The 25946-nt window shown below is 36.4% G+C and overlaps 2 protein-coding genes across 2 annotated transcripts in view; both read right to left on the reverse strand.

Annotated features, from left to right (window-relative positions):
• The window catches only part of LOC139973219 (uncharacterized), a 63358-nt gene that overhangs the window by 10809 nt on the left and 26603 nt on the right, over positions 1 to 25946 (reverse strand). The gene's annotated exons all lie outside the window — the stretch shown is intronic.
• LOC139973220 (uncharacterized) lies at positions 3876 to 9194 on the reverse strand. Its single transcript, XM_071979749.1, has 2 exons — positions 8332 to 9194; positions 3876 to 7272 (listed from the first exon to the last, which is right to left on the reverse strand). The coding sequence occupies exons 1-2, from the start codon at positions 8960 to 8962 to the stop codon at positions 6977 to 6979; spliced, it is 927 nt and encodes a 308-aa protein (XP_071835850.1). The 5' UTR covers positions 8963 to 9194; the 3' UTR covers positions 3876 to 6976.

Raw genomic sequence — 25946 nt, forward strand, 5'->3', positions numbered from 1 at the left:
TGTTATTTTTTTAATTATGATGGGGGAAGTCTGTCCATTCAAGGATTCTAAAGTTGATTCTCAGCTTTCAACAGTTACTTCAGGGAGTTGCGTTATTTAATAGGGTAGTTTGCTCAGTTTACATTGTATTCCTGGTCTTATAAGAACAGATTTAACTAAAATATTTGGTGACAAAGTTAACGTTAGCGATGTCCTCTGATTTTATTCTCACCCGTTCGGAGTCTTCGAGTCAAGTGGTGTCTTTTCCCTTTGTCTTTTTCCCTTTGTCTTTTCCCTTTGTCTGTTTCCCTTTTGCCATAGTACGTTGTTTTATTTCATAAAGTGGTATTTTGAACCAAATGTGATATTGGCAAATTAAGTTAAAGCAGGATTCCTGATTTAGTTCCATGGTAAAGTGAAAGGTAGGTTTCGTCTACATTAGTCTTAATAATGCCAAAAAATAAATAAGTAACTTATAACATCGGTATCTCTAATTTTCATTTCAGTGCCTTCCTTCCTTGTTAATAAATCCACTTGTTGATTTTCTGTTGCCACACAAAATGTATTACCACAATAAATAGCAAACATATAGAACCTCTATAGCAGGGTTTCCCTAACTTTATCCCCGCCCCACGAACCCCCTGTGGATGTCAGAGTTGTCCACGAACCCCAACTTTTCGAGACACGATCTGAGTCATTATTATATATACTATAATACCCATAACAGTGCTTCGTAAAAGATCAAGTATCACATGCAAGGTACAGTACTACTATGGCAACATATGCGTATGGAACACGACAAGAGTTTGACGATAGGTACGACTTTTGTACATTACTAAATTATACGACATATCAGCTGTTAGCTCAACAAAAAGTACTATAGTTTTGACTTTCACAAACGTCTCACGAACCCCCTGGGATGGACTCACGCACCCCTGGGGTTCATGCACCCCAGTTAGGGAATCCCTGCTATAGGTGATGATTATAAAATTATACACTATTGTACAACAGAGTATACTAGATGAAAACAATTTATATATCGACGTAGCTATTTAAATGACTTCATTTATATAAATTAACGCTTAATCGGCCACTGTATAGAGCATGGCAAACCAGTATGTGGAGTTATAAGTAATCATATTATCGTTGAGAGAATTGATCTCTGTTCCGAAATGCAGTTTTCTAGATTATAACATTGAATTTGATATGTTGGAGACTGAACTTGAAACAATAAAGCTGTTATACCATTGGTGCCCTTTCAATTGGTAAAAATAATAATAAAAATACATCCGTTATACTATACTGACTTGAATAAACGTTCATATTTGCTAATGCTTTGTAAACTTTCAGAACAGTGAAAGCAAAAGTATTTGCTGTCAGAGTGAAAATAATGACGCCACATCTGATTCCCTAAAGTTCACATTTGATAACAAGTGTGGTAACTTCATCTAATAAATATCGCGAAAAAATGAAGAAATGCACACTTTATCAGTAAATAAAGAATAAAATGATTTGTACACATAGTAAAGTGAAAGTTTTTGTAGTTGTCTCGGGAAATTAGCTTCGGTATATTGTTTGTGTGTCTTCTTATTAATAATTATAAATCTCATTTGTAGACCTTCCAAAGTTTCATGTAAAAGTAAGTGACCTTCAACTATGTAACTAGGTATTATTTAGCCAGAAAAGGGTAGTTTTAAGTTAGGCTAGAGTAATGCTAGTGATGAGCAAAGCCGCTAACTGCTAAGAGAAACCGTACTTCTTTCTTTTCTTACATTTTTAACGTTTATTATGAAATTGAAGACTGGAGGAAATCTTAAGTGGAAATGAGCTGGCGTTTGCATGTTTTAATTTGTCATAATATATTATATTTGGTATTTGTTTATTGAACTGTTTACATTCACATTGAAAAGGAGACAGGAAACCAAAATATTACATTATATCGCCCCCCCCCCCACCATCCCAAGTGGCACTATGACATTGCACATTGGCAAAGAATAGCTCCATGCCACGACTTTTAAAAATCAATTTACTCCCGTACCGTGCAAGATAATGGACTAAGATATTTTAGGGATAAGTTCATCACAAGGATCTTGGTGATATAAGTTCATTATGATGGTTTGGGATTCCTTCCCTTTAATCCTTAGGTATATGGTTAGGCTAACTCTAAGAATGGCTTAAATTAGTTAACCTTGGTCTAAGTTATGTAGTCTGCGCGGTCACAATTGAGTGATTTATTCATCATTTTTATACGAGTTACACCCATTGTCATCAATATCCGTCAGTGACTTACACCACCTGTTTCCTCGTTTACACATAGCTCTAATTAAATGTACCAACAGTCACACTGATACACCGATTGAGTAGAGATAAATAGCGTTACTCCAGTCTACTGTCTATAGCTACTCGCGCAACAGATACAAGCATAGAATGTACTGCAATCCTAACACTAGGCTACTATTCAGGTATATTATTGTTGACCCACACCTCATTCTGTTTTCACGAGTTATGCTATCGTGTATAAAATGCTGTATTAATCAATTAAAGGACGAGGTGGAAATAATAAAGATATAACCTTCCCATAATCCTGGGTGTTTTCAAATGGCAGTTTGTTGGTTCTCAAGTCAGTATGACATGGTTGTTATGTTCGGCTTGTTCCTAAGGGTAATATTCGTCGATATGCAAAAATGCATGGACCTTAGACAAATAGTGTTACTGAGTGGTTGTAATGATGACTTAAGTATTCGTCAGTATGTGAAAAGGAGAGTGGGTCTTAGGTGGACATTCGTCAAAAATGTGTCAGAAAAACGACCGATTCTTTTCTCTCGAAATAGGTAAGAACAATATTTAACTCAATTTCGCCAAAAGTGCTCAATCGCCACTACGCGAAAACGGGGACGATCTGTTAAAACCCATGGCAACTAACAATCTGTGAATGCACAATATATTGCACCAAGTCGGTCAAGGAATGACCCCAGGGCCTCAGATATAGGCCTATAGGAACGACGCCCCAAAATGTCCCCGGACATACTATAGGCGAAGGAAGCTATCCGCCGCGACTGCATGTGAGTTTCTCGACTTGCCGTCCTGCGAGTCATACCACAAAATTGTGAGTTCTACACCGGCATTGACATTTTTTAACAAATCTGCAAATTGCGCGTGGAAAATAAGGAAAGATTGACTGGGCTTTCAGCCAAGTAACAAAATGAATGACCGAACTTTATGTCAAACTGACATGATCAAAGATTGCGTCTGAAACAGTATTAGGGTGATAGACTGATTCTCAGCGATAGTATTGTCTCCTTTCTTGACAAGTTGGTTTTTTAGCGGTTTTAAGAGCATCAGGGTACGTCCCAGAAGTGAAAACCCGGTCTATGCGCTATTTCACGTCCGGTTTTTCAGCAACTATAGCCTACTGCAGGTCCGCGGTCGAAGGGTCGTTCATGAGTGGTCATCATGGAGATTCGAACCATTCAGACCAATGATATATTTTTCGCACATGTAATTTTTTTCGACACCCAAAATCCCAGTGGGGGCGACAGGGGTCGACAAGCTTTCGTGGGAGGCTGTCGCCCCCCCCCACGCCCCCCCCCCCTTGGCTACGCCACTGAGGCTAGTACACACACGGTTCTAATATTAACAACGTGTGATCAACAGGCTACTGTCACCCTCACTAAATAGCCTAGCACTACACCAAATTAAAACTGGAGCCTGGACACGAAATTGAAATAATCTGGTACTTATTTCAACCTTCTTCTCTGTATTTCCAAGTAAAGGGACAATTTAAACGACATACAAGCGTGAAGTTTGCTATGCGATATGCCACAAGAAGGCGTTGGTCACGTACGGGTCGCATTGTTAACAATGACAGAAACAAAACACACGTAACGAAATTACTTATGCATTTGTTTATTTTTGCCCCATATATTATGACCAGAAAATAAAAATGAATAAGTAAACATTTATAAATGTATACAACAAACAGACCATTACATTAAAATGTATATCAGGTTGATGACTTCAAACTATATCCAGAATTTAATAGTAATCTGTATGCAAATACGTACGTCGATGATTCTTGATATCACGTAGCAATCATGGCGTAATGACAAACTCGAATGCGATATAATATACAGGCAATAAAGTTTTCTTTTTGAAATTAAGCTTTAATAATTAAAAAAAATGTGAACATTCAAAAAGATTCTAGCCTAATTATCACCATTTAAACTTTCAAATTGAATATGTTCCAAGCACAATGTATCATATCAATTGCAATAGGCATCAGTCCTATACCTGCATAAAAATGAACTTATATTTCTATGTTTCTCGCATATTCAAGAGATTTACAAAGTGAGCAGTAAAGTGATCATATCTTCAGAAAAATTGCATGAACCACACTCATATACTGTCGTTCCCGATTTCCACTTATGTATCAATCATTGCGTTGAACAAAGTAACCAAAGATGCCCTGTAGCAGGGAGATAATGTGGCCGAACAAAGTACGTCAGGTTTCAGTAACAAATAGGATTACACAAAGGCATATATACATGGCTACAAACTTTGTGTATTTATAATTAAAGAAGCTAAGAAGGAAAGCAAAGGGTAGAGAATAAAACAATAAACTTAAAGTAATCATTTCCAGAAAAGATAACTATCAAGACCATATTTTCCCAACCATGTTCGGATATACAACTGTTTGGGAGAGGGGGGGGGCTCACTCCTCGCTCCAGACCCGCTCGGCCGTACGTCTGGTCCGGGGCTCATCATAGCTTGATGGGGAAGTGCCTATAACTAGGGCCTTAGCGTAGCCCACCCAAACCAAACGAACCTATTATAGAAATGTGTGAATAATTTCTAATGATGATGTCTCCGACATCACAGACGGCTGAGGATTGTCAAGTGATTGGTCTAATTTAAATATCCAATATAATCAAAAACAATGGGGTCAACTTTTGACACGAACTGTCTTAAATGGGATTAAAGAACAAACATCAGCTATGGTCTAGCTAATGGATTCCACAAAAGATAGATCCTACTATACAGATAGCATATAGGCTTAGTGTAACCTATAGTATACACAATACATAAAATAATTAGTACAATGGGACAAGCAACATTGGTTATATGTTCCTATCGAAGGGAACGCATAGTTACTAAATTAAACAATGGAATATAAAAGTATATTAACCTATGGCATGACTTAAATTAAACACAAAACATATATGTATGCTTTGAGCCATATAACAGAGTAACTAGAACATTATTTAACTTTAGAGCTTCCTTTTTAAAATACATAGTGATTCATAACTTTAAAGAAATTAGTGAAAAATTTCTATTGATGATGTCTCCGATATCCTGGACTGTTGCGGGTTGTCAAGTCAGTGACGTAGATCACTAGTAAACTGGCCCTCTTATAAAGCCAGGAAAATGTGGCCATATATGCAACGTCCTGCATAGCTCAAATAAGGCGATAAAGGAACCAGATGATCGGCTTACTCATCATTGAGAAACACCAACATTATTACTTAACTACTATAGGACACCAGGTGTAAACAAGTTAGTGACGTAGCCCTAGGAAATGAGCTCATACAAAAAGAGGTGAACACAAGGGTCACCTGTTTGAGCAAGATTTCCATCTCATGGGATAAACCTCACATTAGAATATGTTGGCTGATGGGTTAGATACTGGCTTACTCAGTTCACATGGAGGACAAAGCAAAGTCATTCCAAGAATAAAGACATAGTCATAACAACTTCCTGCGAGGAAGTAAAAGGGGCAATTGAACCCCATGAGCACCAAGAATTTGTAGGGGGAACCTATCACATGGGGGGGGGGAGGGGTATCTAAATTATCAGAATTTCTAATTTACCGATCAAAGTAGGGGTGCTATAACCCCATATTGCATATGTGATACCATTCCCTTCGGTTATTATCTCTTCACGTGGCCCAATAATCAATTTCTTTTCTAGGGTTACTGTAATGTGCCTTGGTTTAATAATATATGACAGCCTGTAGTAATAACAAGCATGCATGAATTAATTTCACCCTCTATGTTCTTGTTTTCTCCCTAAGTCCCCGGACATGAGGAACCGGTACTACCTTTTAAAGCTGTTTGAATTGCTGATTTCCGTTGAATTTGAACTTGTACAGCAAGGAAGGAAATAGGTATCATGTAACAATTATTATGTATATCACAGTACTGGAACTGATTATTAAATAGGCTATGTAGAATACATTGTAGTAGTATTACGGATATACAGTAAGTGTTAGCCCCAGCACAGAGAACCACTTCGATTGTTCACCTTTCTGTCCCCGATTAGTAGAGAAATTTCGAATCACGAGAGAGCCACGTTAAAGCCTTTTTTAAGTAAACTCTAGGGCTATTTTTTAAGAAAAATAATGTAATATCGAGGCCCACGTTCTGATTTTTTTACAACATTCACAGTGTTATACGGACACAAAAAACATATATACTTCTTTTGGCGTACAAATCGCCCCCACTTTTTTTTTTGTCTGATTCGCCCGGTCAATATGCGGCCATACACTGTTTTAATATTCTCTCTGTTCTATTAGATTGGTAAATACAGATACATGACCTGTGAATTTCCCAGTCGCCCAGACCGTACTATAGTTTACAATTCAACAGTGCGCCGTTTAGTCAATCACTAGAGTAAATAACTACCGAGTAGGAAAGTTCCGGTATTATAGGCAAACATAACTCGTTCCTAGCAAAAGACAATCCATTCCTTGTAAAAAGTTCCCTCCCACCGTCAGACATGACTATATTTCCACCAACATGAAGGACAAATCTAAAAAGTACATCCAACGGTAACAGTCCATTTAAAAAAAAAAAAAAAGATTATTAAACTGAACATCTCAAACATGCAGAAAGAACAATAATTCCAACATAGTCATATAGTATACTTGAACAAGTCTGTTTGTATGGTTTCATGCTTAGATTTGGGACATTATTTGGTTACAGTCACCAACTTTCACTTGCTATTCAAACCTATGTATTAATATCATTTCATTGTCACCTGCTTTCAATACTGGCTGATCTTCCATGTATTCAATCAAGGCTTCCGCTTCATATGAGTATATGTCTCGTCTAGATGATGTCAAGTTAGCTGTCATAACTTCTTCATGAAGAACTAATTTGTGGCTACTTCCGTTTAATTCACGTCTGGCCTCAAGGAGTAATTCGCCAGCATTGCTTTTCGCATTATCTATAAACAGTAGGAGTGCATTTGGCTTCATCATCTTCATTATTCGATCACATATCTCTTTAACAGTTTCTGTAACGAAAGAAATGACCGATATCTTCTAAGTTAAAATGTGTAACAGTTTGTTTCCAGTTAAGTAATCATTCTTGTCAGGTTAACATTGGTTATAAGTAGTACATCAGATTCAGTATAATGAACCGTTAATTTCTTAACAAAATAAAGAAAGTCGATACCTTGTCCAAACCAATTCCTTAACATTGTTTCAAAAGTTGCATAATATAGCACCATTTGCATCCAACTTCAATAATTGACAGGGGCGCATCCCCTCTTTTATACTGGGAAGGGGGACTAATATCTTACATCTTACGGGTGTCCAAAAAGAAATGTTGTTAAATAGAAGGCGCTTAAGTGCAAAATGATGCCATATTTACTTTTAAGTTTAGGATTGTACCGTATAATAATTTTATATTTGTATTAACCAGAGAAATATATTATATGCTCTCTGTCAGGTGGAGGTGGGTGAGGGTTGGGGTGTGTGGGTGGGTGGGTGGGTGGGGGTGCTAATATACGTGGTTGAGCCCCAGAGCTGTAATATATCATAAGAATTGAATTGGCTGGAATGGTCGCTCCAATTTATTGTATTTGTTCATTCCAAAACAATTTGCTGTTTGTATAGATATCATTACATGCTCTTGATAGGAAACCTATTTAGCAGGACCATGTAACGCTCTCAGCGCATAACCCACAACAATTGGAAGCTATCTTTTGTCTTATAGAAGCTGTTTCGTTTTGTTACAAATTTTGTTACAAATCGTGTCAAACTCTAATCATTGATGCATTAAATCTCATGATTTGAAACATATCTTCAAAATGAACCGACGAAGCATAAATTATGTTTGATGTAGGCCTATGACTATTTACCAACTAAATTGAGCAACTATGAATGGGACATCACGCAAAGGCAGCTCTCTCTCAATATTTTCGTCTAAGAGTTACAGTGGAACTTAGGACTACAGTTATCTAAAATTAGTTATCGAAATTCAACGTTCTTTTTTTTTTCGGGGAGTTGCCTTTCTATATGGGATATAGCAAACTCAATTTCAAGAAAGGAATTAGGTTGTTGAAACTTACCTTCTGATGATGCTGCTACGGATGAAAGGGACTTGATCACGGTGATGATATCCGCCTTCTTGAGTTTTTCCGCACTGTCATCGGTAAATGGCTTGACCAGGTCACACTTGACCCATTCTGTTTCTGGCATCCAAGACTGGTCTCCCTCTGGCGACTGCTGTTTCATATCTGCCCAAGTGTGACGCCAGTCATCATATTCATCAAGGACGCAAACCTCTTTCGTCAAGGTTCCCTTACATCCCACTTTCTTCAGAAATATGCACAGCCCAAGAGCATCACAATTTGGACCTCCACCGACACAACAGACGATTGGTTGTTCTTTCAGCTTCTTGAGGGATTCCTTAAGTTCTGGAGTGTCAGCTGTACACAGAGCAGCATACACTAAGTGAACATGTCGTGGGAGGTACGTGTAGATGTATGTCCATCGCCTTAGTTGGTCAGAGTAATCCGGTTTAGCTGAAAGATATAAAATATCTCCCCCGTACGCATTCCTCATGTCCCTTTTCATTTTGCGGCTTTTCGCAATTGCGTTTTCGTCTCCATTTGAAAACTTGCTAAACATTGCAACGATCGTATCAAATAAGACTTTTATATCGTTCTGCCAACGGTAGCCATCATGTTCCGCCATCATTTCGAGTCCCGTAGTCGTATTGGGTATGTGATAGTTACGAATAGTTTGCCTCCTTACACAGCTATGTCAGGACCAAAATGACATACATAGCGCTGGATCACACATAGTACTTTTAATATCCAAAGTAAAAGTGGAATTTCCCAAATGCTAAAAATAGAAAACATGAAGTAACACGAATCTGCAGATAGACTTGATGGTTATAGGTATGATACGCTGCTAAGTGAGTTACGAATCCTGTAATCACCATTTGCGAATTTTCCTAAAGAATTAAATCCGGTATGGAAATGGTGACACGTACGTTAAAATTTCCTTGATCCGCAAAACCAGTTATATTAGGCTATTACTCTTCAGCCTTGCAGTGTGACCTAGTTTATTTCAGCAGAAAGTGATTTTTCTTGGACTCGATTTACATCATTTCAGAGGAATATTTTGTACAAGAACATTTACATCAATGGAAAAGGTAACTATTGTAAATTTCATATCTGATCAGTTTCACTTATTTCGGGCTAATTATGTATGCAAGTATGCAAATTCGGTCCCAACATAGCTTATTTTGGAATACATACTACCAATAGAAATCAAATTTTTTTCTAGGTATATTTTATGTTAAAATAGTATTATCTAAAATATTTCCTATCATTTGAGACTGAAATTGTGGAAATTGGTTTAAAAATGACCGAGATATAAGGATTGTTAAAAGAATAATTATGCAAATTAGGTCCCCAAATAGCTTATTTTGGAATACATACTACCAATAGTAAAACACTTTTTGTTCTTGGTGTATTTATGTTAAAATATTATTATCTTATATATTTCCTATCATTTGAGACTAGAATTGTGGAAATTGTTTGAAAAATGACCGAGATATAAGGACTGGCATGAGGAGAGAACTGGGGGAAAGCCCCTCCTCCAGGCTATACAATTTATAAACAATACACGTATATACATACACGCACGTGCACCGTTCCTATTTTGCATAAAGCTCTGACAACAAATTGGTGGCGCTATGTCGATATTCATTAAGGAAGCCTGTAAAAGAAGATAATATATATTAAGTTTGAAAGTGATGGGCTTGTTCTAGAACATTACAGCTTTATCCTAACACTCAAACTAAGTCTATAGCTAGAAGGATTGGGAAGATACACATTTTTCAAAGTGTTAGGTTTTTGGGCACATTCTGCAATAATTTCAGGGGCTTAGCCAGCCTTTTGGTCTGGGGGGGGGGCGGAGGGTGAGGAGCAAAGTCACACTTTCGTCCCCCGATTTGGGGGTGGAGGCACAGCAACATTTTTACAGCTTCAACTAAGAGCCACCGCCGATCGAGAAAAATATATGCCCTTTTAGACATGAATTGACACCTATTAGGACTAAAAACTAAAAAACAGTATTTTAACTTATTTTTGGTGGAAGAAAACGCTCATTATTTACCCTTATGGTCACACAGTTTCAATTTTCTTCAGCCGTCACTATTCAGTCCCCTAATATTCTGTGGGTGGGGCGGCACGTTGCCCCTTGTCCCCTGCAGAGTAAGTTGGATGTCAGAAAAAATTCTTCCTGCAGAGAGTTGTGGATGAGTGGGATAGCTAGACTGCCTGATTTGTTTACGGTGTCAAAAAGTGTAAATGCGTTTGACAGAGGTATTAACTGCAGTGTGGGAGACTGCTTTCTTTTGAGCTTTTAAAGTTTGGGTTCTTGGTTTATCGGCGTCCTTTTTAGGGGGCCACTGTCCTTCCTGATCCTTTTCTTACTAAACTAAATTAAGCCTATGATTCACTTGTCTAGGAGGCAAACAGTGAGCAGACGACCTTCACATCTTGCACAACGTGCCCGGTTTGGCGACGGAATCCCCATGCTAGTGTGGCAGTAATGAGTGTCCGGGCGTCCGTAGGACACTTATTACTAGGAAATAGTGTCTCATTTGCGTGAATAGTGTCTCAGGGACACTTTCCCTTGCTTTCTACGCCACCGTGGAAAGTGTCCGGGTTCTCTTTAAAGAGCTTTAACGTGGTTCTGTTGAGTGACAAACATTTCTGGCCCTATCTACGTTCCCTTAATACTTAAATGGAGGTAATTTACTAGCGAAGACCAGGTTGACGATGTTATATATCGGTCAGCATGCACCCTCAAAACTCGGTTAAAGAATAACTAATACTTCGAGTGTCGACTGTTGTGGGAAGAGGCGGCAAAATGTTATTATTATCATGGAGACTACACTCCAGAGAGACGCTGTCCGCTCTATTTCGATCGTCGACTGTCATAAGGCTGCATGATGAATGTTAAACCCATCTTCCGAACTAATTAGTCATGTCTGTCTGACCATGGAGCTATAAACGTTTATAGCTCCATGGTCTGACTCTGCTGCTTATCAATCGTTACTACCATTAGGGTAGTTGTTTGGAAGGTCGGAATTTCTAAACGTTGGAGAAAGATCAACCATGTAGGTCGAAGGTAAATGTATTTTAACCGATACGCGGCGGCGATAGTTCCCCGCTATTCGGAGCATGGAGGTCAAATATGGGGGTCAGAGTCAATATATTTTATTCAGTACGCGGGAAATGTGGCAATGTCCCGCGCTCTACATTCTAGGTGTGAAAAAGTTTTGATTTCACGCATGCGTATTTGCATTCTACTGTAAAAAGTATCTATAAGTCGAATGTACGTCTTTAACGTTGCATGTAACGCGCAGGCCCAACATTTATTAGAAGTTGCATATTTGCACGCACAGTTGTACCATTCGGTTGAGCACCAAGAATTGAGACCGTTAACGTACTTACAAGATGACTTCTCCTGGGCTGGATACCGATGAAGAGTACATTATCATTGCTAAATATCTTTCGTCAGGACTGTACCCTGAACAATCTACTCTAAATCTAAAAAGGTCGATACGGAGAAGGTCGAAGAGCTTTAAACTAACTGGAGATGAAGACCTAGTTTACGTCGGCCCACATGGCAACGAAGTTCCTAGGGCCGTGATTACGGGTGAAGTGGCCAAAACCCACAAAATTCAAAGCTTACACGAACGATTTGGCGGTAAGTGTATTATTTGTTTATTTGTGTAAAACTTATAGGAATTATTTCCACTGAAAATTAACTCAATAGATATGCATATAAAGTGCTTAGGCCCCCTGGGACCTTGCAGATTATAGTTATATTTCATTATTTGTAATCACCTAGAAGTAGAACTGAAAAGTCTAAAGTTAGGTTAGTGTTAGAGAAAAACGTGATGCATAATTAGGAGGCAAGACACTATAGAACCATAGCCTAGGACTTCGAGAGTAAACCCAGCTATTTCCGACGGGCAAATAGGCTTTATTCAAATTTAAGCCACACCGATTGGCATTTGACAATCTCTGAAATAAAGCCTACTTGATATAATTTAGGTTACTGTGGTAACTTCCAAATCTTCCAGATCAACTGTCAGTTACATATATCAGCTGTGTAGTATGTACCCATGCCACCATATGAGAATACAAGCTTTTAATTTCAATAATGAGTATGTGTTTGAAATTATTATTATACTAGAAAAGATGACATGGGATTAGTCCCCTTACTAGTTAAAAAACAAGGGGGAAAGGGGGGTCCCTGCCTTGTCTATTTTGGGGATCAATAAATTAAGGAGTGATACTTTAATTTGTCTTTCTTTTGAGAGATTTTCACATATTTTTTAATATGTTGGGGCCGGGATGCGCTCACACACTGCAGCAGGTCGCATATATATGCTATAGGTAATCAGTTGGCCACCTGCCCATCACTTCATTGTCATTAGGTTAGCTGTGTTGGCTACGAATGTACGGTTCGATGGGCCTTGTGCTGGTAATATTTTCATTATATGCAAACATGTACATGGTATGAAAATTCACTAAACATTCTTGCACAGTAATTAAGGTGGGTGGCGATATGCAAAACAATGTTGCAATTAAGTTAGTGCAGGTTAAACAATTAAAGTTTATATCATTTATGTTAAAATTGCAATGCATTATCACATAATTGTAGACACTGCTTGGTGATATATGGTAGTATTGCTAGAATAGTGACCTAGAAACTAAAATAGGCCTATACTGTAATCTCTTTGACAAATTTGAGGGTGGGTGAATACATTTGTATTCAGTAGGATAGCTGGGTGTTGAGAGAAACTATTGAAAAAAGAGCAAATAAAAATGCACAACAATTTGCTTTAGTTTGATCCCAAATGTTGTCATGAACTTATTAGACCAATTGATAGGAGTATTTAGGTGTAATATTAGACCCAAATTTGAAAGGAAGGGATCCGAGGAGGTGGCTAAATCAATAGCAATATCAGGTTTCATTTCAATTTCTGTAAGAAAGCTTGTAGGAAACGAGTGGTGATTTCACCCATCATTTCATTCACGTACCATATACATATCAACTGTATAGGGAGTATGTGTGGAGATTGCCAGTAGCAGAATGAAAGATGTACCTCATTCATTTGACTTCAATGTTATAATTTACTGAGCATAAATTAAAGATGATCATGATGGTGGCACATTCAGTAGACTTTAATGACTGGAGTTATCGGGAATTTTGCCATAATTTTTTGTTGTTGCAAAGAACATGTTTTGGAAATTTTTGTAGCTGCGTATAATTAAATCAACAGGGAAACATGTACAGAGGACTTCATCATTATCTGTTATGAATTTCAAAATAAAAAGAAACCTGAATTGTGATATGAAGCAAGAGTTCAGTAGGTGAATTGTTGTTATAAACGAAGTATCCGATAAAATTTCCTAGGCAGTAAGTACATTCATATGCATAAGTGAAGTACGAACAAAGCCATTGCCTTTTGTCCAAAAGTCATCCCCAATGAACCCATCTGCTTATTTAAACAACATCCATTTGAGTAAAATATGTTACTTTTTTAATAAACAAGAAGACTTCCCTTTCTATACTGTTGCTTCTATGCTGTAAGTCTACAGTGTTAGTTTCTGTCATCAATATAAAAAAAAATACTTTGAAGATCCATTCAAAGATTAATTTGTAACATTTCAAATGCTTATAATAAATACTGTGTGCCAATTGTGTGCTTCCTATACCAGTTAGGTGTAACCCTGTCATCTCAATGACAGATTCCAAGGCAATTTTCTGACTAACTATCAATCACTCATCCAGGTACTTATAGATCTGTTCCCCATCCCACATTCAAAGGTGATGAAAATGGTTACCAGGCCATTTATAGTCTCCTGACAACTACTATCAGCTAGATCACTGCATGTGACTTGCATCTCACTTCAGAGATTTCCCATTGGACTTCCGTAACAGTTGGGTTTGAAGAAGTCAGTAATAGGTTTGGAAATGAACAAACAAATTGGTATCAGAGTCTCACAGTGTTAGTTACAATAAAAACAATTGAATGTTTAGCAATTTTCTGAACAGTTATGTTATGAAATGCACAGTTTTAATACTCTTATGTCACCCAATTTTGCATTTTTGACCACCCCCCCACACCTAACCTAGCATTAACTATATGGAAAAAGCTCTTTTGCTTCACCACTGCTCTGTAACAATGTTTCCTTTTAAGAGTAAGTTGGTAGTTGAATCAAGAAAAAGCTTGTTACCTATATATGCTAGTGTACCTTAATCATCTCCAAGTTTTATCATTGTAATCATGTAAATGTATTTTGTTATTTTTAATTGGACTGTCAATTCATGTTCAGTTCACGATAATTTATTCATAGGTGGTCACTATGGACGTGAAAAAACACTAGAAAAGGTGACAAGCAGATACTACTGGCGTGGGATTGCGAATGATGTATTAGAATATGTGAAGCAATGTGAGGCATGCCAAATGAGTAATAACACCTTCGACAAAAAGGTGGCCAAACTTCATCCAATACCAGTGACCAGTGTATGGCACCAAGTAAGTCCAATGCCAATTGACTTTGCTGTTGCATCTCTTTATTCGGGCTTCTTTCTTCCATATTTCACTAAGCTGGTGACTTGTATGGATGTATGGAAAGCCGTTTTAACATTTAATAAGGAATTTCAGATATCTCGAAATAATTTCAGATATCTCAAATTAAATTACAGATATCTCCAATTTATTTAAGATATCTACAAATAATTGCAGATATCTTAAAATCAATTTCAGATATCTCGAAATACCAGGGAATTTCAGATATCTGAAATTGAATTCGAGATATCTCGAATTCAATTTCAGATATCTCGAATTCAATTTCGGATATCTCGAATTCAATTTCAGATATCTGAAATAGAATTTTGGATATCTCGAATTCAATTTCAGATATCTCGAATTCAATTTCAGATATCTGAAATAAAATTTCAGATATCTCGAATTCATTTTCAGATATCTCGAATTCAATTTCAGATATCTCGAATTCAATTTCAGATATCTGAAATAGAATTTTAGATATCTCGAATTCAATTTCAGATATCTCGAATTCAATTTCAGATATCTCGAATTCAATTACAGATATCTGAAATTTCCTGATTAAATGTTAAAATGGCTTTCCATACGTGCCATTTTAACATTTAATCGGAAATTTATTCATATGCGTTTCAGATATCTCGAATTCAATTGCAGATATCTCGAATTCAATTTCAGATATCTCGAATTAGAATTGCAGATATCTTGAATTCAATTTCAGATATCTCGAATTCAATTTCAGATATCTCGAATTAAATTTAAGATATCTGAAATAGAATTTCAGATATCTCGAATATTCAATTTCGGATATCTCGAATTCAATTTCAGATATCTCGAATTGAATTTCAGATATCTGAATTAGAATTTCAGATATCTCGAAATCTATTTTAGATATCTCGAATTCAATTTCAGATATCTCGAATTCAATTTCAGATATCTGAATTAGAATTTCAGATATCTCGAAATCTATTTAAGATATCTCGAATTCAATTTCAGATATCTGAAAAAAGAAACAATTTCAGATATCTAAAATTCCCGATTAAATGTTAAAATGGCTTTCCATATGGATGCACTGTCTGGAATTGAATTCAAGAATTTTCAGGCTTAGTCTGTCCGATATTTATTTCTTAATTGAAGCAGATAAAGTTTTACTTTGAGTATATTCTTTCACACTAAAAATCCCATATGGGGGTCACAATATTTTTGGGAGGGCTCGTGCCCCCCCCCTCCCCCCAAGGACACCCCTGGTGACCCACTGGAATCCAGCACATATCATTAATAACATAGGGCTTCCTTGATGGTTGCCAGTTATTTCAGTCCAAGAAGATACTGTATATTACCAAGGTCTTTGTGGTTAAAAGTTCAAGAATGTAACCCCCTCCTTTTTTTTTTGCCTTCTGAGTCACTACTTAGACTGCTTTTGTTGTCATTTATCAAGATAACACAGTCTCCTGTGTGTGTTTTGGGAGTATAAATTGTTTCAGCACTCCATGATAGTTGGGTGGATGGCAGACAAAATTAAAAAAGGTCAAGGAATGGCCTCAACGTCCCACCTGGACAGTTTACTTTTTACTTTGTCAATATAGTGCAACATAAGTACCGCAATGACAGGGTCATGAGGCCTACCTTAATTGTTGCCAATGGCTTACATCAAATGACACATTTGACACTTTAATGACCAATATACACTTCATGGTGATGAATTCAAACAACTATAACTATATGTTGAATTCTGAAGAACTTGTTGTTTCTTGAATTGGTTACATGGCTGTTGTGGTGCTAACATGATAAGCGAGTAGGTATCATGTTGCTAATAAACAGCCACCAAGCTTTGTGCTGAAAAGTGTGAGTGAGTAGTAATACTTTTAAATCAAGAAAAGCCTAAATCATGCAATTTAAATTACAATTTAAAAAGTTTCACTGTCCAGTATCCAAGTGTTTGCAAAATTTGATACAGCTTTCTGTTCTGTACGAGAATTGTTAATGGTGTGTACATTATTAGCAGTGTAAGAATACCCGCTTAAGCACATTCAGTCATCGAGTAGTCTTTCGTTAAATTTCAATGAGTATATATCAGCATGATTGGAAATCCTTAATAGCAGTATTTTGTCTACAAAACTCAGACATAAATCACTTGAACATCAATTGGTATGATTGTGTATGGTTCTGAATGCTATTTCACTTCTTTTTAAGGTCGGTGTGGATATGATTGGACCCCTTCCAGAGAGCATTAGTGGAAATAAGTACGTAATAACACTGTGTGATTATTTCTCAAAATGGCCAGAGGCCGTTGCCGTAAGGAACAAAACAGCCAAAACCGTCGCAAACTTTCTGTTTGAAACCATGGCCAGGTAAATATCCATCTACTTTTGTTTCTACTTTACATAGCATACTTATGAAATTAGTTATGTAGACCTGCATTTGCACTCTGTTGCGCCTGTGACCCAGAAAGCGGCCAAATGGTTACAGGAATTTCTTGAGTTGTTTTTTAAGTTAATGTCAAGAAAATGTTAGTGGGATGACAGTCAGTGCATCTAAAACAACATGTTATGACAGTGTTTAACTTACTTTTATTTAAATCGGTGCTAAAATAATCTCCTGAATAAACCACGCAGCCACTTTGAAGATGCCAGTAGTTCACTACATTGCTCGTAATCAGTACTTTAACAATAGATTTAAATGTTTCCATTTATTTAGATTTGGATGCATGAAAATTGTTATATCAGACCAGGGAGGAGAATTTGTGAATGCGTTGAACAAGTCCCTGTTTGACATGACAGGGGTGGACCACAGGGTTTCCTCCAGCTACCACCCACAGACCAATGGGCTGGATGAAAGGTTCAATCAAACTTTGCAAAGGGCACTCATCAAAGTTGTCAACAATAACCAAGATGACTGGGATGAAATGCTGTCCTCAATACTTATGGGGTACAGAACAGCCAAACATGCTTCAACGGGTCTTTCACCATTTGTTGTGATGTTTGGAAGGTTTGTAATAATTCAAACCTACCATTGCAGAATAGAGGTTTACATTTGCTAAGGCCATATACACAGAAAAGGCAATAAGGGACAAGAGAGTTTGGACAAATCCTGCATAGCTACACCAATCCTCTATAAGATAAAATCTAATTTGACACATCCCAGGTCCTGGGAAAAACCGCTAAATAGAGGACCATCAATAACCCTTTTTTAAGTTACAATACCTAAACAAATAATATTAACCCTGTATATGGTACACTCTTCAGCAGGTAAAAAAGAACATTCATTAAACTGTTAATGCATGCCCATTAATTTAAAAGATACATGCAATGAATGCCACTGACATGGTTTTGTTTTTCATATACTTAGTATATATATCATGATTGGATGGTATGCAATTTGGACCTATAGCAGCACAAAATATACTTCTGTTTTATATTTGTGCTGGTTCAAGTATGTGATGTGACTCAAATTTATGGTTCCTTGGTCTATAATAGTGAAAATAAAATATTTGAAACTTTATATATTATTCAGTCAACTAAGTGTTGTGAATATAATCGATTGCTAATTTATCTCAATATATCCAGAGAGCCATTGTTACCAGTCGACATTGAAGAATCAATGGTCCACCCAGAATCTCCTACCGACTGCAGCGATGCACAGCAGGAGAAGGTTTATCAATCCATGGCACAGTCGCGGGAAAAAATCAAAGGTGTTGTGAAAGGAAATATCAGCAAAGCCCAAGAACGACAAAAAAAGAATTTTGATAAGAGGCACCAATCAGAAAAGGTAATTACATAGTACTATGTTGTGCATTAAAATCTGCACTGTAGTTAAATGAATGGCAACATATGCATTGTATTATGATGTTAACGTATATATGCTGGATTTTGTTTTATTCAGAACTTTAAAGTTGGTTCTAGTGTTCTTGTCCGGAATGCTAGGAAGGATGTCCGTAGAGGAGGAAAACTAGAAAACTCTTGGCTTGGGCCGTACATGGTGAAGGCTGTGAACGAGAAAGGGCTGTTTACACTAATAAACAGTTCCACAGGCCTTCCTTTGAAGAAGAAATTTAATTCCATTTTACTGAAAGAATTTCACACAAGTAAGATTTCTTTGCAGTCTTTTTTTTTTGAGGGTGGGGAGAGGGGATTGGCATGATTCCTCCAGAATTTCCTTAAAAATAATCAGCAACTTAATGACTTAGTAATTTGCTGGCTTATGTGAGGGTAACAGTCTGTAGCTGTCTTTACACAATAAATCAATTTCGACATAATGCATAGATTAACTTGATTGATTTTCCGTATTTTGAAAACAATAAATTAAGAAAATGTCCCTTAACATATTACTAAATTCAAAAGGGAATTGTGATATAATATCATTCTGGAAATGTTGCTGGACCATTTCAAAGTTGTTGTTATGGCAGAGATGATATACTGCTTAAATCTTCATGGTGGTGTCAGTAACCCAATGAGATTCCTGGCTTGCAGCTGACAACATCAGGAACTTGGCCAAAGTTGGTTGAGTTGATAATCAAACACACTGTCTAGACTGAGTTTACAGGAAGAACAGCCATCAAATTACCATTTCCCCAAAGAGTGGTGTAGCTGGGAACCACATTGCACTTTGCATGTGTGGTTGGAGTATTTATTTTATACATGTTGTAAAACACTGCATGAAGTCACATTTATTCTTTCATCAACATTGATTCTATCATCACAGAAATCCTCATAGAGGCAGTTCCAGAATAGGGACTGATATTGACCGTCTTAGATTTCCTTGAGTTTTGAAAAAAATGTGGATAAATATTATACATACAGTATATTGGATAGACAAAATAGGTACAGAACATATGTGTTAAAGGTCTTGCCACAAAGGCCAGTGTCGTCAGCTCAGCATTATACAAGTATGGAATTAATAGTTGTGTTACATGGCCTGCAGATCTCAGGACGTAACAGATACAGGGATATTGTGACGATGGCCAGTTTCTTAGGACAAAATCATCACACTTCATTAACTTTGCTATATGGTGCCATGTTTTACAGATAAAAACGTCCTAATTAAGGGAAGTGTAAGTATACTTGAGTTTTCAAATTTGCTTGCAATTATATAGAATCAATAACTTCTATGCATGGAATATTTTCAATATATATCACCCAGATGGTATATTTGCAGTGGTTGGATAAGTTGGTACATGGCTCTGAAAATTATTACAGTACCAGCTATACTTGTAATACTGTACCCATGCTATTGGTATACATCTCAGTGCATTTATTGTTCTTTGCAAATAACCATCCAATATATGAAAACCAATTTAATACTGTATAGCTAATCATATCGATTCCCTTAAATAATTTTAATTAATCGTTAACCCAATTAATAATTCAATTAATTGACTGATCACTCAATCAATCCATAATTACACTCCAGCATTTAAAGAAGTATAATTTAGTACAGTACTGTTCCACCACATGAACCTTTACTTTCTCATTTCAGTTACATCTACTAATGAGTAACATGACTTACACCCGTAGGATAACATTCATGTATGGTAGTCCACATTATCAGTTACTATAGATGTTAAATACACAAATGACAGTTTTGTCATGAAGTTTGCAAATTCACTGAAAAATTGTAACATTATGATTGCATTTATGATTTCAACCTCATAACTTATCTTGCTTTGATCCAGCATGGAAAAGACTTACCTCAATTGCTTCTTGCAAGGTATGTCGATATCGAGTGATGGACAACCTCAAAATATCTCATGATCTCATCTGATCAACATTATCTTGAATTTGGTATGACCTCTATGTAGTAACATGTTCCTTAATTAACAAAAGTAGTAACATGTTCCTCAACAAAAAAAAAAACCCAAATTTGTATTAAATATCAAATAAATATCTCTGGGCTTATTGAGATCATTCCCATTTTTTTTATTGCAAGAAAGAATTCAGTAATGAAAGCAATATATATATATATATATATATATATATATATATATATATATATATATATATATATATATATATATATATATATATATATATATATATATATATATATGATAGACGGCATTAATTCCAGGTGAAGAGTGCTCAATATACCTGGGTATAGAGCTGGATATAGATATAAATAATGTACGCATAATTCTTCGCAATTGTCAGACGATTGCGAAGAAGCATGAAACTCAAGTAATAGCGCAAACTTTGTACGAGTGTGCATTATTTATATCTATATATATATATATATATATATATATATATATAGATATAGATATATATATATATATATATATATATATATACATATATATATATATATATATATATATATATGTATATATATATATATATATGTATATACAGTATGACCTGTGCTGTGAAAGGTTGTTGAATGTCATCCTTGATAATTTTAATTATTCTATTTCAGAAACCTGAAGCCAGTATCATCAGTACAAACACACCAAATGAGGTAAGCAGCCCAAGTTTGAATATGATAAAATTATGCAATAGAAGAAATTTGACTTAAAGGTAGTCTGTATAGGCAACAAATTATAGCATGCTTTTCTGAAGATTTCAAAAAGTATTTTCTTGGACATCCTTGTGTCCAGACTGGTTTCTGACATTCTAAATGAACACACAAGATAACTGAATATTTCAGTGAGGTAAATGCCTCCAGGGTGGTAATGACAACAGTTGACAAATCTTAAAAAATGTGACCGTATTTGAACTTTTGGCATATTTGGGGCCAAACAAACCTCTGCCCCCCTGCACATTTCTCCACCCCAACCTATGTTCTAGATTTCTCTTTCACAATATATGTTACCTTCTTACAGGGAGAAACATGATCAAGGTCAGTACAGCCCCACAATTATTGCATATATATCCAACTTGAGGCAAGTTTCTTGCAAGGAATACAGATTTTTTCTATTTCAAATTGAGTTTTCTGTTTCATTATTTTATGGATATTGATCCATGTTATTGTGATTTCCTTGATCGTGGAAAATCACTGGCCATGCTTGACAAGTCACATTAAATATTGTTAAATGTTTTTTATTTCAGGAACAAAGCAATCTTGTTACTGTAAAGGTAAGTAACCTAAGACAACCCATGCGGCTTTAGAAATAAATTCATTAAGGCAGGGATTGCAAGCTACGAACTTGCAAGACTTCATGTGACTTGATCCACCGCTCCCCACCTGGATATGTTGACAAATGGAAGGCGTTTACAGTGCCAGGACCATATCCTTGACAAAATCCTGCGCCTCGCGAAATAAAGGGAAAATTCCAACCTGTTTTAGACACAATTGCAAGGGGCATTTTGTGGTGTTCCAACCCCATCCCAAAGGTTGGCACCCATGGCAGTATATCATAATTTTCACTTGAACAATGAAGGTTTTAAGTTTTATTATCCCCCAAATAAACTAGATTTCCAGCATGGGCACTCTCTTTGTCAAGTTCATGATACCTCTACTTCTTTCTCCCAGTAGCATATTCCAACAAATGGTTATGAAGATATGATGTGTTTATCATTTTACTTGATGAGAGTAACTTTTCAGCTACAGAAGCTATAGTGACAGACTTCCAAGACAGTGCTTTGAAGCATCAAGCAGTCATTAAGAAAAAAAATAGATACAAATGAAGGCTGCAACCCAAATCTTTTCCACATATATTGATGAGCCACCCCATGTCAAATGTAGATTTCCTACAAATCTAAATTTTCCTTCTTTTTTTAGCTTCTTCCAAACCTGGGTAATACATGTTACATGGCCGCTGCACTTCAGCTCTTTGAAGGAAGCGGCATCATTCAACACTACGATGGACATAGCTCTGAATTAATGGAAGTAATCAAAGCTCTCTTCCACGCAACTTCAACCTCAACTTCATGGGACCCCTGTCTTGCAAGGTTGAAGCAGATTCTTCCAGAGTTTGATTCAACTGCCCAGGAGGATGCATTAGAATTCCTTGGTGCACTTTACACATCATCATGCACTTCCTGTAACCAAAGCCAGTGCAAACTTTTAGATGAGTAAGAGATATGGATCGTTCTGTAAAAAACATATCTAGGTGAAGTCAAAGCCACACAATTAAAACACAAATAATTGAACTTTTCAATGTTTTATTTAAAGTTCTGCTATGTTGGCCCCAAATATGCACATTTTAAAATATGGTCACCTTTAGTCAAATTTATATGTACTGTTTTTATTACAATCTTTGAGGAAATTTACCTCACTGTGACATTCAGTCATCTTTGAATGTTCGTTAAGAACTATTTCGACTAAAGGCCCCATGAAAGTAACTTGTTGTAAACTTTTAGCAATTATAGCATACTATAATTTGGGGCCTATACAGATTACCTTTAACATTGAAACTGATTTGGAATTTGCTTAGTTTAAAGAGAATTAGTCAGATTTGAAAGTGGTATTATGGCACCTGAGTTAGATCTGACTGATAAACTTGCATCAATACAATGAGGATGAACTTTTCGTAAGACTGGGTTTAGATGATAGTCTGTATCTGATTTATAAGTTTGTTGCTCTTAATAGTAGTTCTGATAATTTGAAGTAAGAGCTAAATGAAAGTTGTTCATTTATAGCTGAAAATCCAGAGGGTAAAGAAGCAAATGGAAATTGCAATAGAAATGCTACATTGTTGTAATTAGTAACTTATTTTTTTTTCCTTTCCAGGTACTTCTTCTTACATACAACAAATGAGATGAAGTGTACTTCCTGCAATGAGACTTGGCACAGTGGGGCAAACTCCTATCCAGTAATTCCAATTTATCCTAGTAACAAGAGCTATATGTCTCGTTTGAGTATGCAGGGGCACCTTGAGATGTTTCTAGATTGCCAAGATCTTGAAGGTCTTTGTGATTCCTGGTGAGTTCCTGCAAAAACTCCCTGTTCTTGTCATATTGTTTTTATTCCATTTTGTTTTGTGTAATGTAAAATTGTTCAATTTGTAACACAATGCATGTTTGTGAAGTAACAATATGTGTGTTTTTGTGTGTTATGCTAATAGCCTGTCATTAAGATAACTCAATAAACTGACAAATGAACAGGAGTCAAATTCTGAAACTATTGGCCGAAAATCATATGTTGGTAATTTTCAGATTTAGAATCCAGCTTGAGTTGTAATGATCCCATTGGGCAGTTCTAACTACTGTATACAGGGATCTTCTCATATTGATTGTAGATATTAGGTGTTATGTCTTTCCAAATTTATTGTAAATTCCTGCTATGCATGAATATAAGTCATATATTGCGGTTGACCCAGCTTGTATATAAGGTCTATCAAAGTCTGACAAGATCGTTACAAACTGTATTCATTTTGAAAACTAAATCTAATAAAACAAATATCAGAACCAGTGAGAATTTATATTTCTACTGCTGAATAGTCTAATTTATAAAGGTAATTGACTTTTAGTAGACTTCAAATGTCTGAAGTAATTTTACTTACACCCACTGCATGACACGTTGAGACATACCAAACAAGTATCTAGCTGATAGGATCAGGCGCGTAGCCAGGAATTTGCCAAGGGAGGGGTGAAATTGTAGATTCGGCATTGCAAACTATCTAAGCGTAGCGCCACCATGATTGGCGCGAAGTGTACAGGAAAATTTTGGCTGAAATGCCTCCCAGATTGCCGGAAATGTCACTTCCCATGCCTAATTAGTTGTATCTTAGCATTTTCTCTTTTGAAAATACTAGCGATATCATAAAAACCTTTAAAAAGTTTTTTAAAAATATGCTCAAGGGGGTGGTGGCTACCCCTTCGCCCCCCCCCCCCTTGGCTATGCAGTTGAATAGGATGTCATGAGACACAAATCACTAAAATCGTCCCCTAGGCTGTCAGTGGTTGGCATAAATAAAGGATATTTTCTCATGATGAATATTTTATTTCAATTTCCATTTCATTTTTGTCAGACTAACAACAAATTTTCAACTTTCATAATAAAATTCCTTAAGTTGCAAAATAGGTGTAGTTCCATGCTGAAAATTTTTATGCATTGTTTGTTTTAGAAGTTGTGCTCTTAACTCTACTCCAGTCCAAATTTGAAAACAAGTATTTTATTTTATTCTTTCCAGTGGCAGTTCAGATGGCCTTCTTGTGTCTCCATCCATAACATCTACTCCGGAAGTGATCAGCATTGGCATATCTCGCTGGGGTGGGGATAAGTTGAAGAAAAACTTCCAAACCATTGATATTGAAGCGGAGGTTAGACTGTCTGGGGTCTTGTATGAGCTTTATGGTGTTTTGGTTAGTAACTAAAGTATAATTGTCACAAAGTGAAGCTATATTAACCATGTGTTCCCCTATGCTGAGGATCCACTGTTCAGCTAAAATTTTAACAGCAGTAAAAGTATAAACACCAAAGGGCAATCAAAATTTACAATTGGGTAATGCAAGATTCTGCTTTTGAAAAGGGTATATAGAGAATTGCAATAAAATTGCAATTTAATTTCAAAAAAGAATATTGGGAACAGTCCCCCATGCCCCCACCAGTCTGTGGCGCTCCACTCCAAACTAATAATGAAAGTCACTGCAATAAGTTATAAGGAAGGACATATATAATTTCCAGCTCTGTGTGATGCAGTGTTTGCTTTAGAAACACCACACCCCTCACCAGGGATTCCGAACTTAGAAAACCTAATGAAATTGCCACTTTGAAAATGCATTGTATAAAGTTAAATACTTTTCTAATAAAGAAATAGAAAATTTAATGATAATCAAGAAATGTATACTTTAGTAAGCACCATATATCTTCCTGGAGAACCACAAGCCATAGTTACTGGGATTCCCCCTTCTTCCCTTGAGATGACTAACATATAGGCAAATTCAATGCACTTAATCAAATAATGCACATACTATATAGTATGGCAGATGTGGATACAGGTTTTTCCAAATATGCTTAACATGTATAGAGGAGAATTCCAACCACAACAAAGCTTAAATATGGAGCAAACATATGTTCTCATGAAAATATGTTAATATGTTAAATTGATGCATCACAAAGGGAGAGATATGGTGAAGTCTGTGTGTGTGTGTGTGGGGGGGGGGGGGATGAACCTCTGACTACCCATGGAACTCCCCCTGTTTA

Source organism: Apostichopus japonicus, chromosome 9 (assembly GCF_037975245.1).
Source record: "Apostichopus japonicus isolate 1M-3 chromosome 9, ASM3797524v1, whole genome shotgun sequence".
NCBI classification, from domain to species: domain Eukaryota; kingdom Metazoa; phylum Echinodermata; class Holothuroidea; order Aspidochirotida; family Stichopodidae; genus Apostichopus; species Apostichopus japonicus.